General features: G+C 43.0%; 1 protein-coding gene across 6 annotated transcripts in view; it reads left to right on the forward strand.

The window, feature by feature from the left end:
• Positions 1-17,507, forward strand: part of asap1b (ArfGAP with SH3 domain, ankyrin repeat and PH domain 1b) — a gene marked incomplete at its 5' end in the record, with an annotated part of 51,224 nt that overhangs the window by 10,844 nt on the left and 22,873 nt on the right. For all 6 annotated transcript variants that reach the window (XM_079234073.1, XM_079234072.1, XM_079234074.1 and 3 more), the window contains 6 exons: positions 6,538-6,610; positions 8,616-8,761; positions 10,834-10,908; positions 11,352-11,401; positions 11,606-11,735; positions 16,385-16,470. In XM_079234073.1, the coding sequence (XP_079090199.1) occupies positions 6,538-6,610; positions 8,616-8,761; positions 10,834-10,908; positions 11,352-11,401; positions 11,606-11,735; positions 16,385-16,470 (560 nt within the window). The remainder of the gene's footprint in view (positions 1-6,537; positions 6,611-8,615; positions 8,762-10,833; positions 10,909-11,351; positions 11,402-11,605; positions 11,736-16,384; positions 16,471-17,507) is intronic.

Here is a 17,507-nt window from a genome sequence, read left to right on the forward strand (position 1 = left end):
TTGGTGTCTCATCACAGTCGATGTTCTCTTCGCCGAGGTAACGTTATTATCACGTAGCAACCCAGTCGAGAGCAGGGGCCGCTTTCATTTCCTTGTGGTTTGGACTTGGTTCAAGTGCTAATGGGAGGTGACTACGAATGGGAGTTGAGAGATGGCTGCAAAAAAAGGCGACGCAAGAAGGTTGAGCATATTATGCTAAATACGCTTTCATGATAAAATGATGATTAGGCGTATTGTAAAACCAGAGAATGGGTTGCACTTGGGCTCTGATATAATGCAGCCAGGCAGCGCTCTTTGAAACACGTGAAGATCAAGCGTTGGCATCATTTGCGCTGCAGCTGCTTGAGTGTAATATCTGGTGTTTAGCACAGCTCACATTCGTGGTAGCTGTTGATCCGTCGGTCGGTCGACTCCTTTGGCAACCAACTCCACTGTTGGATGGATTGCAATGCAAATTGGTTCAGACAGTCACGGTCTTGTATGAGTTGTATTTCCTATCGGAAAGAATAACGTGAGTTCGTCGGATCCTTGTCTTTAAAATGGTGCTTTATCAGCCAAGCCAAGTTTTCCCACCAGAAAGAAGTACTATCTGTATTTATTAATGTCTTTTGATTCATTGTCCACTTTGATGCACCACTTACACTGTATAAGCCTCACAAGCACGTTTTGTTTCCAGTAAGTTCATTTATTTACTAAAGTAGGAAGGTTATCTTAAAACACGTGTTACACTGTGTGCGTGGTCAACAGTAATGTATGATGTGTATTTTAGGGGCTGAGACTTGTAAAACCACTGGTTTGGTTTGAACCCAGTGAACTGCTTTTTCATTTTCTGTTTCGTTTTCCACTTGCAATGTGTGTCACTGGTCTGTGAAAGACATGTGAGTTGGTGGAGGGAGGTGTTGGAGATTTTGTGGCAAAGCGAAAATGTTTTGAGCTACAAGCATCAGCATGTGGGCAAGTGATTGCTTTGTTAATGCAATTGATCGAGGACCCCCTGTTGAAATATGATGTTCTTTTTGAGTGTGAGGAGGGAGAAACCTTATATACTAGGGATCCTCATGAGCTTCAAAACCCTGAAAAAGATGTAGTCTCACTTTATCCTTATTTTATTGGCCATTTCAGCGGCATTACATCGGTCGTGTGGTCATCCTGATACACCTCTTAACCAAAACCACAGGCAGTCGATCGCTCTCTTTCGGTACCGTGTGTGTCTGTGTGAGAAATAGGCCATCTGACCTCAGCTGCTTTTGGAAATGTTACATCCTCTCCTTTTTTCCGATTCCCACTTGGAGAGCTAAAGGCCTCTCCGGCTGCAGGCCCAGAGAAAGGGATGTGCATTTGTTTCCTGCCAATGAAAGCAGCTCCCCACCCTTCCTGCTTGAGTCATGCCACATAGACTCAACAGACAGACAGACAGACAGACAGACAGACAGACCGACACAATGAACTGACAGGCAGACTGATCTCCTCTATGAATTCTTCATCCAGACAGAAATAGAAGCGAGCTTATTCTCGGTTATTTACACGAACATGCACCCTTGTTTTTGTCTTTTTCTGGCTGTATTTTTATACTCGTTGTTGTGTAATTATGAGCCAGAAGGGAAATGAGAATACTTTTAAGAAAAAGAAAGCAGAAATAAAACACAACGTTGGTGTGGAGAGCTAAAGAAATGTCCCTTTCCCTCAAATAAAAAAAAGCCACTGCAGATGATTTTTAGCCCCCGTGTCCTGTCTCCGGGGAAGTCCTTTGATAATTGTGCCCTTTCCTGTCGTCTTCTAGGAAACGATTAGCATATTAGCAATTCTGAGAACTCGGGTGTTCCCGATTTTTGCTGGGTGAAGAGTCCAAGTTGCCACAGAGGCACGGTTGATGGTTAGTCAGAGCTGCGCCCTAAAAACATCTCCACAGTGAAGAATGTTGAGCCGAGGCGTGAGACGGCCTGACCGCTTCTCCTTGGTGAGCGCGATGCCGCAACGCCGCTGCGATGCTAAATAGAAGAGCGAGGTTCAAGGAGCTGGATGGGATGGGTTCAGGGAGGAAGCGAGGAAGACGACCAACGTGCCATGAAAGTGACAGGGCAGGAATTTCAAGAATGGATCAGTGGGTCAAGAAAAGCTTTTCCCAGACAGCCAGAAGGAGTGTTGTTTTTGAATTCCTCAGTTGGTGTCATTAGACGGGGGGCTGCAGACCCTGGACAGGACACCGACGACCCTGGCCGCTTCCTGCTTCCTGTCAAAGGACGGCTGCAGGGGAAACGGCAGGGCTGCTGAGGGAGGATAAGGCCTCGGGCAGGAAGCATGAAGCTGAGACAGCCACCAGTCAGTCATGCCCAGTCACTTAGGCCGCCAGTTTCCCCCGAGGTTTTGACCTCCTCAGCACGACTGTGTGGTTGTTTGGGAACCAGGAAGTCCGCCCCATTAACCCCATCGGTCACACATGGGTCACACTTTAGGGGCTTTTAGGCTATAAAATAATAATGTAGGGCTTCAACAAACTTTGTTTAGATTTATCTAGAATAAGTGAAAAATGCCTTTACAGTTTCCCAAAGTCCAAGTTGAACAAAACACAAAGAAATTCAATTTGCAACAAATGAAAATAAACATGAGATCCCCAATGATGTGAGTTATGGATACATATATGCACACAATGGCTACAAAGTTGCATTGGCGCCACTAATAACTAAAAGCAAGACTCAAAAGCTCTCAAATATCAATTATTCAGCTCTTTTTTTATTTCATAAATGAATATTTATATAAAACATTATGTTTGAACAGGATGAAATGCCTGAAATGCCTTTTCTGGCTGCAGATTTTTAACATCAAACATTTGATAAAGTTTCAAGGGCATTTATTTCTGACCTCGGTGGTTACAAAATGTGTTGTCGCTGATGCACCGCCGCCGCCCTGCACCTCCCTGAAGCTGGCCCTTGACCCCTTTGGCTCCCTCTCTGACTTAAAAGCATTCTGACACTGACATGTTGACTTTCACAGCACAAATGGTTCTCCGAGATAGATAGATATAGATATATATATATATATATATATCTCAGTGGAATAACACAATGTACATTTTTTCTTTGCTCCTTTTTCTCAGCGGCACTAAATACACCGTCCACGTGCATCACTTGCTGTTTGGGTGGAGAGACGAGCGACCGCAGATGTTTCGGCATTGTCACACTTTCTAATCCCCCGGGTTGAGTTGGAGCTTGCCGTCGGTTCCTGGCAGATAAAAACAATCCTTTGACTATATTCAATAGTTGTCGGCCTTTTTTGGAGCGCAGCGTTTGGATGCATTCTTGCCCGTTGCCAAGGGTTTGCAAAGAATGAGTGCCAAGACATCGCTTATACATTGATTTCTTTTCCCCTCTAAAAAGCGGAGAGATAACCGCTTTAACTAACCACCTCTCCAAGTTACATTCTTCACATTTACCACTGAAATAGCGCAGATATTTATTGTTTATCAAAACATTTGCGGGGGCCTCGACTGAACGTTCCCACTCTTGTTATCTGACACGAGCCGTACATAAAGCATTCACTCAATCAGCTTCTGACACGGTAACGTATGCATGTGTTGCCACACCACAATCTAAATAGGGTAAGAAAGTGAATCTGTGGTAATGCGTGGTAATGTTACGGACGAACATTTAATTACGAACACAGACAGAGTGGATTATGGGTGACCCCTGGGTGGCGGTGCCAGCTGCTCTCAACACAAGCGCCGCAAAAGTCCTGCCGCCTGCTCGGCCTCCGCTTCGTGCTCTTCATCCTAATCAGCACACGGCACTCCACCATCTGAATAATCGCAGATTTACTTCGGAGGCGTTTAAGTGCAAGCTGACTCGAGCTGCGCGGCGGAAGGGGCGGGGTTTCGTGTGTTGCAAAGAGGCGAGGAGAACGGCGCTTGTTAGTAAATGTGTCCGCTTTAACGGGGATCTAATGCGTGACTTATGTGGCAACGCAACGTGTCCAATCATTTAGATGGAGTCTGCTCCGAGGAAATGAATGGTGTGGAAACAAAGTCTGCTGATCATTTACTTTATTAAATGATTCAGTCACTTTAACCCATCGCCTTTGGTGGCGTCTTCAAATGTTAAAAGATATTCACTCACTCGACCTCATAAAATGGCCTTTGAGGATAACTGAGTGATTCCCATCCAGAGGCACCTCACTCGTGTTTTCGGAGCATAGGGGTCACTTCATCGGTAACCTCAAGGTTTTGCGCTCTTTCATCATTTCAGCATGTTTTCATATGGTTTGAAGATGTTCATTATCAAGATGATGTCATATACAGAGACAACACTGGTCAAGATCATTTTGCTATACACATTTTATCTTGGCACAAGCCCGTGTGGGCCACTGTTGAGCCAAACAGACACACGGCTAAATAATGATGCATTGTGGGGAGTCATAGGGCAGAGGAGTCTGTTCCCATTTGTGGGGGGGTAGGGGGGGATCAAAGGGCTCATCCCCGGCAGAAAGGGCCCCGCGGCGGCAAACTACTTCTGCCATAATTGGGGAAGAGCCATGTAAAACTGTGCAGGGGGGAGGCCAAGGACGGCTTAATTATGTTGTGAAATTTAATTAGCCCTCTGTTGCGTGTGCTTCTGCTCTTAACCGCCTGACCTTGATGTAATGGTGTTTTTGCCGGTGTTTATCATCTATTACGAGCAGACACAGCAGAGTTATGGTTCCTCTCCCTCTGGTTAAGATGAACTGGATATGAAATGATTGTGCCGTCGGAATAAATTATGGTGAAAAGCGCCCATAATAGCTCACGACAAGTCATTCAGGTGTGGGTTTGTTTTTGCTTGTGTCCACTTATTCTGAGCTTGACTCGGATCCCAATTATCTCAGCTTTTCCTGCAGCGACTGACATGATAATGGATGTCACACAGATGTCCGTAGTGTGATTATTGTTCATGTTGTTGCAGAGAAAAGTGTCTCACAGCAAGAATTAATGCTCAACCCTTTTAATATTGCTGCATTCTCCATTTGTGAAGCAGGTCAGGCGGGTCCGGTTGCATTTAACTCCCATATTCCCCCAACAAATAAACATCTTCCTCTCATTTCATTACACTGTGATTATACAGAGTAATCAGAAAAATACCACTAGCAAATAACTGCTAGAAACCTAATTATGGAGAAGGTGCTGCGTTTGAATGCTCCAATGATGTATCACTAGATTTAACGGATATGCTGTTAGACAAATATCGAAGGTGGTCAAATTGAATAAAGTTTTCGATTTAATTACAGCGTCGTGTGCATGCGAGTATGGATGCAGAATGTCTCAGCATATTAGGAAAAGACATTTCTTGAACAAAGAATTAGTATGTCAGTAATTCGGATGGTTTCTTTTACTGAAAATTCACCAGATGATCTGACAATGAAGCTCTTTGGGCTCTAATGAGGTTTAAACAATCATTAAGCATGTAATTGAGTGACTGTCAGACACAGACCCTTTATAATTTACTGTTTATCTTATGGCAAGTTAGATGAAGTTGAAGTAAAACAGCATAAAAACTAAAACATTTAAGGCTATGAAATTGAAAATACATGCAATAAAGAGAGATTTGGAGAGTATGTTTGCCAATGAGGTAATGGGGGGCTAATCAGTTGTTTGAAGAAGATTATTATAAGACTGATAAAGAAAAGACAAGGCTATAAAACACAGAAATGTCTCCTTTAAATAAAATGTACTCGTGTTTAGGCTTCAGGCCACAAATGGAAAGATGTGTTCGGATGTGGTGCAACATCAGATGTAGTTGATATTTTCTCTGGCAGGGAGTGAGCTCAGCAATAATAGGAGCACATGATGAGTTTTTCTTATAGGCGTATGATGTTTGTGATGATGCATTTGCCTCGTGTTTTTCCGGTGGTGGGGTGTGACGAGAAAATCAGTTCAAGGGTCACACAAGCATAGCTTTGTGTTAAATGGCTCTGCGGGCTTTTCTCTAAATATAGATGTGCATCATCGTTAAATGAGTGTTATGATCTATAGCGTCTTTTGAAGTGTTTTTTCTGTTTGTATTGGTCATTATTTTAACTCCCGGGTGCTTTGGATGCTGAACTCTTGAGCATTAATCTAAACTTTGCAAAGAAGTGACAGATAGCTCCCAGTAACAATAGTTCAGTGGGAGGGTTTACTTTTCCCAACATTGAAATGTTTCATTGTGAATAAATATAGTAATAAAGAACCTGACTGTTACAAAATTCAATATCCTGCCTATTTATTTTGCCTATTAGAGAGGACGAAGGCTTTTGCTCCAGCAGTCAGCAGTGAAATAATGATTAATGCCACATTCAGGTCAAGCACTGTATTGTGAGCGCTCTGTCTACATTATCTTTATGGACTATGCATGCTTTGAATCACTGAGCAAATATTATTGTTCTTTTTCCCCTTCGTTCTTTCAAGTTCGCTGTCACGTTAAAATGAGAAAATAATCCTATCTGTCTTCATGTGAATTTGTCCAGCTTGTTCTTAAAAGATGAAACCGATTCAGAGGTTTTAAGAGCGTCCTCTCCTCTTTTTGTTCTCAGGCGCTGGACCAGGACCGAACCTCCCTGCAGAAAGTGAAGAAATCAGTGAAGGCCATCTACAATTCAGGACAAGGTGAGACTAAATAAAACGGGCCTGGATGTGCTGACGCTGATTGTTGGGTTTGTGCTCACCACTCTTTACGAAGATAAACAAAAAACACAACCCACAGGAGAGCCAAAGGATATCTTATCTTTATCTTTAATAAAAAATGAGGATTGCATTTTTGTTTTTGTTTGGAACGCTGCCTTCTGTGGGACAGATGGTGTTTTGTGTGTGTGTTTTCCGGCTGTCCCAGAAACCAACACCTGAGTTTGTTGTGTTCGTTGCTGTGACATGGATCCTCAGTAACTTTCCACTGAATACCTCTGAGAGCCGCCTCCTCCCTGTAAATTGACAGTTTCAGATCCCACAAAAAAAGTTTGTTTGTTCTCCACAGAAAAGACGGTTTACTTTACTCCCGTTTTGACTCTTCGGATGAGAAACAACTGTAACAACTCTTCAGTCGAGTGTCTTATCAGTTATATAATAGTTAGTTACTTTGGTTTGATGTAGTTACAGTGAGAGAAATGTATGTGATCTAAAAATAGCAACGAGAGTGGGAGTTTGTTCTTCTTGCAAGTATAATGAGTAGTTAGACTCTGAGCCGTAGCCAGGAGTTTAGAAACACAGCAGCCCGCAAGTTATAATCCTCAAGAGCTCCGTCCTTGATTTGGAGACACCCGTGTTTACCGATGGTAGCTGCAATCACGCTGCTCTACTTCTCTCTACTACCAGCTACTTTGTTAGAAATATACCAGAAGAGCAACTGGTGTATCTGTTTGCTGTGCAGCCAAACAAAGTTGACGTAATAAAAAAGTCAATAATTGACCTTTTCGCCTCACGTTTGAGCTCCTGGGATTTGATATCATGGAGCACCTGAAGCATCAGCAGCAGCAGGAAATGTTGGGTTTGCATCAGCAGTAATTTAACACGGCTCTGATATTATATGTATGTATGTATATGTGAGGCTGTTAACAATGAGATAAAACTACAAACAGTAACGCTAGAGTTGAGCGTAGAAAGTTAATAAATGCTTGTTTGGTGGCTCAGATAACACCTACAAGGTAGAGTACAAAAACAAATGGATAAAAAGATGAGGAAAAAGAAATCCAGAGGTCATGATCATGTCCTCAATGGTAACGGCAGCCCTGTTCGGATTGTATTTGATTTCCAGCCTGCAGCTCTGCATGCTGTGCTGACCAGCCTCCCATAGCTCTACCTCCCATTTGGCAGCAGTCTGAACACCCTCCCCACACACCTCCCCCTCCATCCCTCACTTAACGACAAGGACAGATGGATGCTGCTGTTTGACTGGCGGCTCCTGCAGAGTTTCAAAGTCCTGGAGATCCACAAATCTCAGGACGCCGACATGTGCTGCGTATGAAGATATAAAGATGACTTATTGTAGTCAAAATGTTTAAACACAGTTTCTCTGCAGCAGCTCTGATCAGAAAGCACGGGTTAAGGTCACACGTGTCTGTTGTTGTATCACTTGTGTTGCTGCACGGATGAAAGAAGAACTTTGCATTGTGGGATTTGTTGACTTTCCGCCACATCTGTGTTATTATGAACACAACTCAGAGATCTTAGAAGATTTACAAGCCTGTTTGTTCCAGGTGTTTGGAACAAAGAATGGTTTATCTCTGACATACATTTGGGATATTCCTGGTAGAGTTATGAATCTCTGTGTGACTTGCATAGATTCAACTTCAGTAAACTATATATGGATGTGAAAATCCTCACTCATAGGATGATAGAGAAGTCAAAAGTTCTGATATAAAACACACACTATCAGGATTATCAATGTGTATGACTGGACAATCTTTATCAATATTCGGGGCTTCGGACACATTTCGGTTGGTAATGCAAAGCATGGCGGTTTGATACTGAGCCGTCCGTTACCTTTATGACCGTTGCACCTGCAGTATATCCCGATGAGGACTTTATCTCCACGTGCTAATCATGCTCACCGTCAGCCACAGTTTAGGGCAGATGCACTGACCGGGGGTCTGATTGTCTTCTCTGTTCCCAAACACAGAACACGTCCAGAATGAAGAGAACTACACTCAGGCTCTGGACAAATTTGGCAGCAACTTCATCAGCCGGGACAACCCCGACCTGGGAACGGCTTTTGTCAAGTTCTCCTCCCTCACCAAGGAGCTGTCTGCCCTGCTGAAGAACCTGGTGAGTTCCTCCTAAATGTCTTTTAAAATGTGTGTGTGTGTGTGTGTGTGTGTGTGTGTGTGTGTGTGTGTGTGTGTGTGTGTGTGTGTGTGTGTGTGTGTGTGTGTGTGTGTGTGTGTGTGTGTGTCTCTGTGCACGTTTCCTCATGTGGACAGTAAGAGTGAAACCCTCCAAGGAGAGTATATATTTCTTTTCCTGTCTTCACTTCGGTAAGTGGTTTAGGATTTGGGTTTAAGGTTAAGATTAGGATTAGGGTTTAACTTGGGCATGTAGTGGAGAAGGCGAAGAGGTTATTCAGGAAATGTAGCCAATTAATTAAATGTAACATGAGGTGTATGTGCCTCCTGGTTCATCAATCTCTACACTTTGAAAACTGTATAAAATGTGCTGACGCAGCCAGACGCGTCATCACGGCCCGGACAATATAGCTGACTGCGGCTATATCTACCTCAAAGCTTTGTATTTCTTTCCCCCCGCCGAGGCTCTTATCTTCCTGCCGTGGATTTCCCCTGACGTTTCTGTTGAATAATGTGTCCTGTTTGAATCCTCTGTGAGTGATTGTTGTTGGAAGAAGAGCCGGTCCCGGCTCTCTCCCTCTCTTCCTGTGTGGCTGACAGCGAGATTAGACTCCATAAATACACTTGGCTGCACCAGAAACAACTCTGCGTGTGTGTGTGTGTGTGTGTGTGTGTCCATAAATCACCCACCTGTTGGTGCTACCTGCATATTGCAGAAAAGTTAAATTACCTCCACTCATTTCTCTCCTTTTTTTTCTGTCTCTTAACTCTTCTTTTCAATTTTGAGCGTTTTATTGAGTGAGTTTTTTTAGGCTTCAATAACGGCGCCCCGAGGGCTGCTGGTATGTGCATGTGCTACAAATGAGGATTGACTAAATAGTGCTTGTCCTAGATGCCCTACATGTGTTATCGACTTGAATGTAAGGATTTTGTGGACAAATGTGGCCACGCTGTTCGCAGCTTTTTATCATCGCTCTCCTTTTTAAGAAGCGTTTACTAGAAGAGATGCTGGAGGCTTCCAGGATGGGCCGTTAGAGCTCACCGGCAGCCGGCCAGTACGGGATTGATTCTGACACTGGCCATATGCAAGACAGGCACTTAAGAAGCACATTACCGCCCATTAAGCGAAGTTTACTTCCTTGACCGCTACTGTGTGCCGGTAGACTTGGCTAACAACAACAGGGACTTAAATGCTTAGTAGTGTTGTAAATGACCTCGCTGATCCTAATGGTTTGAGCTGCTGAGCATAACCGTGGCAAAGAGCGTTTGCTAATTCTTCAATAGACTAACTTTTATGTTGATGATTTTCTTTGGTCAGCAGGCATGAATGTGATGTTGTAGCTTAAAGAACAGCAGCGCCGTTATTCTATATTTTTCTTATGGTCAACAAATCCCATGTGTAAACCAAAACCAACAATGCGTGCCATCTTTCAGTGCGGAACAATTCCTGTAAGTCTTTAAAGCGGCCCATGAAAATTAGATTTACGGCACGGAAGGTTCCCCAGAAACTGGGACTGGAGCGGGGCCGAGGCACGGGAGAACCAGAACCAGTACTGCAGTACTCTCAAAGGAGAGGTTTTCTAAAGGGACTCAGAAACAGTACCTCTTTTAGCCACAGGGACCGCCAAAATCAACGCAACAAAAGTTCCCCGTAGTAGCTTTAAAAATGGGTCACTACTATATATTTAGATTTTTTGTTTGTTTTCATTATCACTCAAACAACAATGTATTTATTGGGGACTATTTCTAGCTGCTAATAAATACACGTTTGGTGCCGTAGCGAGTGTTTAGGGCAGCAGGACGGCGCATGTGGAAATGACTTAAACTCCATTACCCGTGTTCATCATAGTGCAGGAACATGTCACCCAGTGCAACAATGTAGATCCCTCATGTGTTTTTCATCAAGCTTCAGCTACACAGACGATACTTTATAAGCTCAGTTGATCCTCATTTTATAGAATCAGCCTCTGCACTGTGTTATGAAACATTAGCCATGTTTTCTCATGACAGCAGCTCCATTATAAACCCCTGTGTTCTCTGTGTGTCCTCTTGCAGCTCCAGAGCCTCAGCCACAATGTGATCTTCACCCTGGACTCGCTGCTGAAGGGCGATTTGAAAGGCGTGAAAGGGGTAAGATTTACTGTAAAACAGTTTCTTTCCCTTACATTTTTCTCTCTCTCTCGACGCCGGCGCACCCCCATCTTACCAGCTCACCAGCGGGACAGGGGAAAATAGATGCCTCCTCAGCACATCTCTCTATTAACCTCTGTATGTTGAGCGTAAGCGAGAAGAGACCGGAGAGACTCTGTTTAAAAGCTCAAGCTGTAAATCTCGCAGAAGTAAACACTGCCTTTGTGTCGCGCTTGAGGCGAGTGGCGGATAACCGGGTCATGAACCGTTTATGTTGCGAGGTCCAAGAAGAGGCGTGGTCGCTCGCTGGCCGTCCAGGGCATAAATTGTGGAGCGAGGCATTTGTTGGAACTCTGGTAGCGATCCAACTCTGCAAATAACTCCGTCCCCGCTGTGACCCCTTTGTAGTTTGCTGATGCTTGTCCCCCCGTGTGTTTCTGCAGGACATAAAGAAGCCCTTCGACAAAGCATGGAAAGACTACGAGGCCAAGTTGTAAGTGGATCATTTAAGTGTACTGTTCTAACCCAACACATATGCACCATCCAGCTCATCACAGAGTACTGCATAATGGATCAAACGCTGTTGATAACGCAATAGTTTTTATGCCCTCCAGAAGATTTTGCACACACTGCAGAACAACAAACCTGCATGCATGATGTAAAATCAGACTAGTGACTGTCCTCTTCTCTGTGTCAGTACGAAGATCGAGAAGGAGAAGCGAGAGCATGCCAAGCAACACGGCATGATCCGCACTGAGATCACCGGGGCGGAAATTGCAGAGGAGATGGAGAAGGAGAGGCGTCTCTTTCAGCTCCAGATGTGCGAGGTGGGTTGTAAAATGAAGCTACCAGTTTAGGACATTTTTGGTTGCCTCCTCAGCAGTAATCAAGCATCAGAGAGGCCCGGCAATTGGCCGGGCCCTTTTAACGGGCAGGTCAGAGGTTAAATCTCCTCAAATATCCTTTTTTATGCTGCTGTCTCATTGTAAATCACAAAATTACCTTCACATTTATGCTCTGTTAGGTTGTCTACATCTGCAGTGCGTCAAACAACACATTCATTCCAATGACAGAAGAAAAAAAATGCAGCATGGTCCAACAAGACATTTGAACCTTGCTCCAATTTTGCTGCAACATAATATTGTCTTGCAAGGAATACCGTACATGCTGGCTTTACTTTTCTTTTTTCCAATTTCTCTGGCATTTGTAAAAGTGATTAGATGGTAGAAGATGGCGATGTTAGATATATTTTCTTAATGATAATCCAGATGTGTGAAATGCTGTCATTTCATGCATGGTTTTAGCATTTAAGCCTTCAAACTCATGGGTCCGTCACCCAGAGCCAACCTTCCTGGATCGTATTTCATTTCATTTCTTATGGACACCCATAGCGACACAAACCCACCAACGCAGGCTCTATTTTTGGTTTGAACACCCACTTATTAAAATCCTATACGTGAATGTATGTAAAGTCTTCTTCACCAGCTGAATTTAAAGCTAGAGATTACTTTTTCCTCTCGGATGATTTAAATAATTCGCAGCATATCTTTCAAACTTGTGCAGCGTCACATGTTGGGATTACAGCAGCCTCCAAAAAAAATACATTAATTCATGAACAAGGTATGTACAGCTTGTCGGCCTCGCTAGACTGAGACTGTTTTTTCAGTAGATATGATTTAAAAAATACACACAAAACATCCCAGAACACTTAATGTGTATCAGTCAGATATTTGAGCAACTGTGACAGTGTTTGAGTTATCTTTGGTATTAACGCTCAAAGACTAATATTAAAGAATAAAGTGTAAAACAAACGTGAGGTCTTCATGTGCCCAAGAGAACCAGAACAAACTGTTAGAGCTCACTCTGCTCTGCCAGAAAGCCTCTCTAATGGTGGGCGGTGACGCCTACGCCTTGTTCACTGTTTTATCCTGCAAGGATTTTTTTACTAAAATTACATAATGGACCAATGGCTGTTGCACTGCTGTTGGTTGTGTGAATTATTCAGTACAGAACTCGCTGCAGTCCTTTTGTGCCCTGCAATGCCGATCCGCCCTCGTCTCACAGTGACTCAGAGGTGTTCCCTTGCCCACATTTTCCACCTGTGTTCACACTTCTTATTCTGCCGCAGACCTGGTGTTTGATTAGGGTTACGTACATGTAATGCTTTCCAGAAAGTGCGAAACATGGGACGAGGGGGAGCAGATAAGAATAGAAAGAAAGACTTTGGTTTAGCCTTCTAGCGTTGCTAACATTTGAATACGAGCTCAAAACACAAGCTTAGGTTCATGGGAATGTCAGTGGCGTGGATTCAAAGAAAATCCGCCAAAATTAATCTGAATAGTCAGTGTGAATCTACTGGCATCCAGTATGAAGCCCTCATCTCTAAATTATTTTTTAACCTTCCTAGAAAGGCCAAGCGCTAAGTTGTTGTGTTCAAACCAGTTTGTCAGTGTGTTGGAGAAGCAAGCACTTCTATTACAATTCACTTGTATTTGATATAGCCAAAGATAAATACAACTTCCTGTATTTTTAAGCAGTATTTGTTTACATTTTGGCAAATTGACACCATTCAGAATGACCAAATTAGCGGTTCCTGTTTGCTTCTTAAACCGGGATGGATACTTTGATACTGAAGATACATTTAATTTTGTTATTAGGAGCGTCTCTTTCTATGATTGTGTTTAGTTTTGATGTTCGTCCCACTGAGTCTAAAAACATGTGTATCGTGTTACACTGCAGTAACACCAGCATGCACCTGCCCCATTTGACCTTGCTTAGTATCTTTGCCTCGCGTCTCTCCCCCTTCAACCCTCCGGCACCGCTCCGTTTAAAACACCTCCTGGTCCATTGTTGTTTTTTGAACATGGCCGAAATGAAATAATTTAAGTAAATTTCTCTTTTTTAAGCAATAAAGTGTGAAGCTAAACTTTTTATCTTGTCAGGATTTCATAAGATCGACTCAACAGTCTGTATTATCCATTGTTGCAGCCCGCCTCCAGTTGATGCCGGATGCCAAAAAAAAAAACGAGTTGTAGCTCCCACGTAATATTAGCTCTGGCTTCCTCTTGCATTTGCTGCCTCAAGTCATAATTTGATTTTTTAAAATTTCTCATCTTTTGCAGAGTTTTGTATGTTTGTGCTCTGACTGGCAGTATGACATTTGCTGTGTCCTCACAGCGTTGCACGAGTTCTCTGAATAGTGCCTGTTGGTTGTTGCCGGGTAGAAAACGTCAAACAAAAGGTCTTTTGTGGTGTCGGGCGCTTGTTACTGAACCAGCCTCACTGTAAACGGTAGTTAGATGACTCTGAGGTTTGAAGAAGTCGCCCTAAAAAAGCATTAAAGGGCTCTATTATAAGAGCATAATTGGTTTGTTTCTGTACATATATAATGTGATAGTTTCAGGCCAAGTGGAGTTCTGTGTTCAGGCCAAAAAGAATGAGTTTAGAAAGCCAGATATCTCACCAGCTAATGCTGTATTTATAGTCATTGCTGTCGAACCAATTCAGATCAGAGTTTGTTCGCTTAAGATTTTTCGATGTGACAATGTTCCTTGAATTCTTAGGGATTTAATTAGCTGGGTCGCCAAAAACCTTCACTTCTGTCTGATTAGGTCACCGATCAAATGTTTTGGGGTCCTGATACGGATACCTTGGCTTTATCATTAAAATATACTTTGTACATCAGTAACTTGATAAAAAAAAATCCTCAAAATTAACAAGAATTACAAATCAAGTGTTAACCTCTTTAATGCAGCAACAAATTGGACAAAACTAAAAAGGAATATTAAATTCCTTAATGTGTAACATATATACATAGAGTTGAGTTCAATACATCTGCCCACAGAAATCTAATCCAGCTATTTGAGTCAGTATCGAACCGATATCAGTGCAACGCTAATTATTTTATACAGAAGCAGTTACACATTTCATTTCCCAGAAAATAGACTAACCATTTTGAGTCATTTGTTTAGTCAACAATGCCAAACATTCTCTGGTCCCAGCTTGTTATGTTAAGACAACCAAGAAATTGCGACAGGCATTTTTCACTATTTCTCACTTAATAAATATACAAAACATCTGTTTACATCTTTACAAGATGAACTGTATTGACACTGCAATGTAAAAACTGCATATACTGTTTTTATCCATATTGCACATTGAATATCTCCTTTTATATTTGAAGCTTTTTTTTAATCTGACCTAGTTTTGGGTTTTGTAATCCACAAAGTTATGTGATTTATCTGTAAATCTTAAACCCATACTTCTAAAGGTAGTATAAAATACAAAGAGGAGCTTGACTAATCACAAACATCAGAGATTTCCTAAATCAGCAGTCATCGTGGTTGGAAATACCAGCGCTGCTGCTGATTCTGCTGCTGTTGTGTGGGACAGTTGCTGCAGTCAGTGGTACAATCTGTTCATCCCACTTAACCTCATTTCTCTCTGTGCGTGCACTCTCTCGCTTTCACGCTCTCACGCTCTCTCCCTCTCGCTCCATGTTACTCAACCACCATATGACGGGATCACTCTCTCACCCTTTTCATCCCCCGCGCCGCCAGTGAAGGAGTGTGGAAAGGCCGGGCTCAGCAGGCCGCATGATGTCCCGTACGGACACGGCAGCAGTGCCGCTCGTTCACACAAAAGAGTGCAAACACGCTCATGCGGCAGCGCTCTCCAAAACACTGAACCCACACTGGGGCTCAGACAAAATGTGGATAATCTCCCATCCAACAGGCTCCGTCAGCCAGAGACAAAGGGACAGCACATGCGTGCATACACACACATGCATGCACATGCACATGCGCTCATGCGTATGCTAACACGCATGCATCCGCGCACGTGATATAAAGAGCAAATTGAAACTGTATGTTGGCGTCGGAAGCTTCGGAGAGCTTTTGTGTCACAGATTAAATTCATGTGTGGAGCTGAAAGTGGTATTTAGCTGTGTGTTTTTGTAAATCTCTGTGGATTGGTATGCTGTGGGATTATTTTTAGATTAAGATTATCTTTTATTCGTTTGTTTGGTGGGAGCCCTGTCTGAAGAATCCTCGTTTGTTTTGACTCCCCAGACAACCCAGACTGAGCATGCACTCTACAAAGCACCTCCTCTGGAGGCTAGTCTCGCTCTTTTTATGATGCTAATGTGAAATATTTCTCATCATCCTGTTGGAACTTTATTTAGATCAAGGCACACTGGATGGTATTCTCTTGTTCTGCAAGTGTGTTTACCAGCCTGGTCCCCACTCCCACAGTGTCAAGGCAGCCTTGGCTCGTGTATCAAAGCCTTCATAAAGCATTCAGATGTGATTATCATAAGGCAAAGTGTTCATACTAAGTGTCTACTGCAAAGCTGATGTATTTATTCACTGTGTATCAGCTCTGCCACATTATTCCTCATTAAACACCCCAAAAATCCTTTCAACACACCCTGACTTTCAACTTTGAGCTGAACTCTGCACCTCTCTTTGCTTTGCAGTACCTGATCAAAGTAAATGAGATCAAGACCAAGAAAGGAGTGGACCTCCTCCAGAACCTGATTAAGTATTACCACGCTCAGTGCAAGTAAGTACCCCTTTAATCCCCCTGAACCCCAACGTGTGACGCTCCCCTGTTGTGTGCATCACACCCAATTAGAAATGTATTTCCAAACACTGCAAAGAAAATGGTTGCATCTCCCTCCATTTTTTTTTTTTTTACCCCCTGTATGATTCACAGATCTTGAGGGTGCACAGTCGTGTAAATATAGGCCTCATAAATATGCACAGGTCATCATACAGATGTGTTCTGACAGCTGTGGGGTTTGCCGGGTAAATAAGTGGGCGCGCTCTCCGTGCCAGAACCGCAGCTCACGACGTTCTGCGACAGAATGACAAACGCTCTCTCGCTGTTGCTAGGTCCTGTCATAACACCGGGACAAAACAATGTACTTCCCCCTTTTAATCTGTTCAACCCGGGGCGCTGATGGATCGAAAAGCCGCAGTGGAAATGGTTTAGAAGCATAAAAGCAATCGATGGGGAGCTGAGGGACGAGTGGGACTGCTCGCAGCAAGAAAGAAGAACATATTCTAATTTGTACCATCTGAACCACCACTTCGTTCAGTAAATTTAAGCACAGCAATTACCGGGATATTTGGGTATTTGTCGGCCAGGCCCGGGGAAACATGGACTCTTGCAATAGCAACATTGGGTCTGTTCAAAATGGCGTATTATTCATACGAATAATTACGTATGAGTGTGTAGTGTTCCGACTGCATAGTACGTGGATTAATGTAATAACGTAGTATGTAGAAACGACCGAATTAGCAAGAATCTTTCAGTATTAGACATGAGTTTACTGGACATATTTAACCGCCCCAAAATGCATTGCGGCTCCTCAGACTGTCAAAGGCGGACTGGGAGGTAGACAATAAAAATCAGATCTATAAGTACAGTTATTTGGATAAATGCTATAATGTCCTGTAGAAAACACATTTCAAATATGTAATTATTTTAATTTGCCTGAAAATATTTACTTTTGTGAGAAACAATTTTCATTAAATATTACCTTGGACCGGTAACATCGGGATGTGTTGCAGAGAAGAAGTATTGCTCGAGTTTAC

This window comes from Taurulus bubalis (genome assembly GCF_910589615.1).
Source record: "Taurulus bubalis genome assembly, chromosome: 18".
Taxonomy (NCBI): Eukaryota; Metazoa; Chordata; class Actinopteri; order Perciformes; family Cottidae; genus Taurulus; species Taurulus bubalis.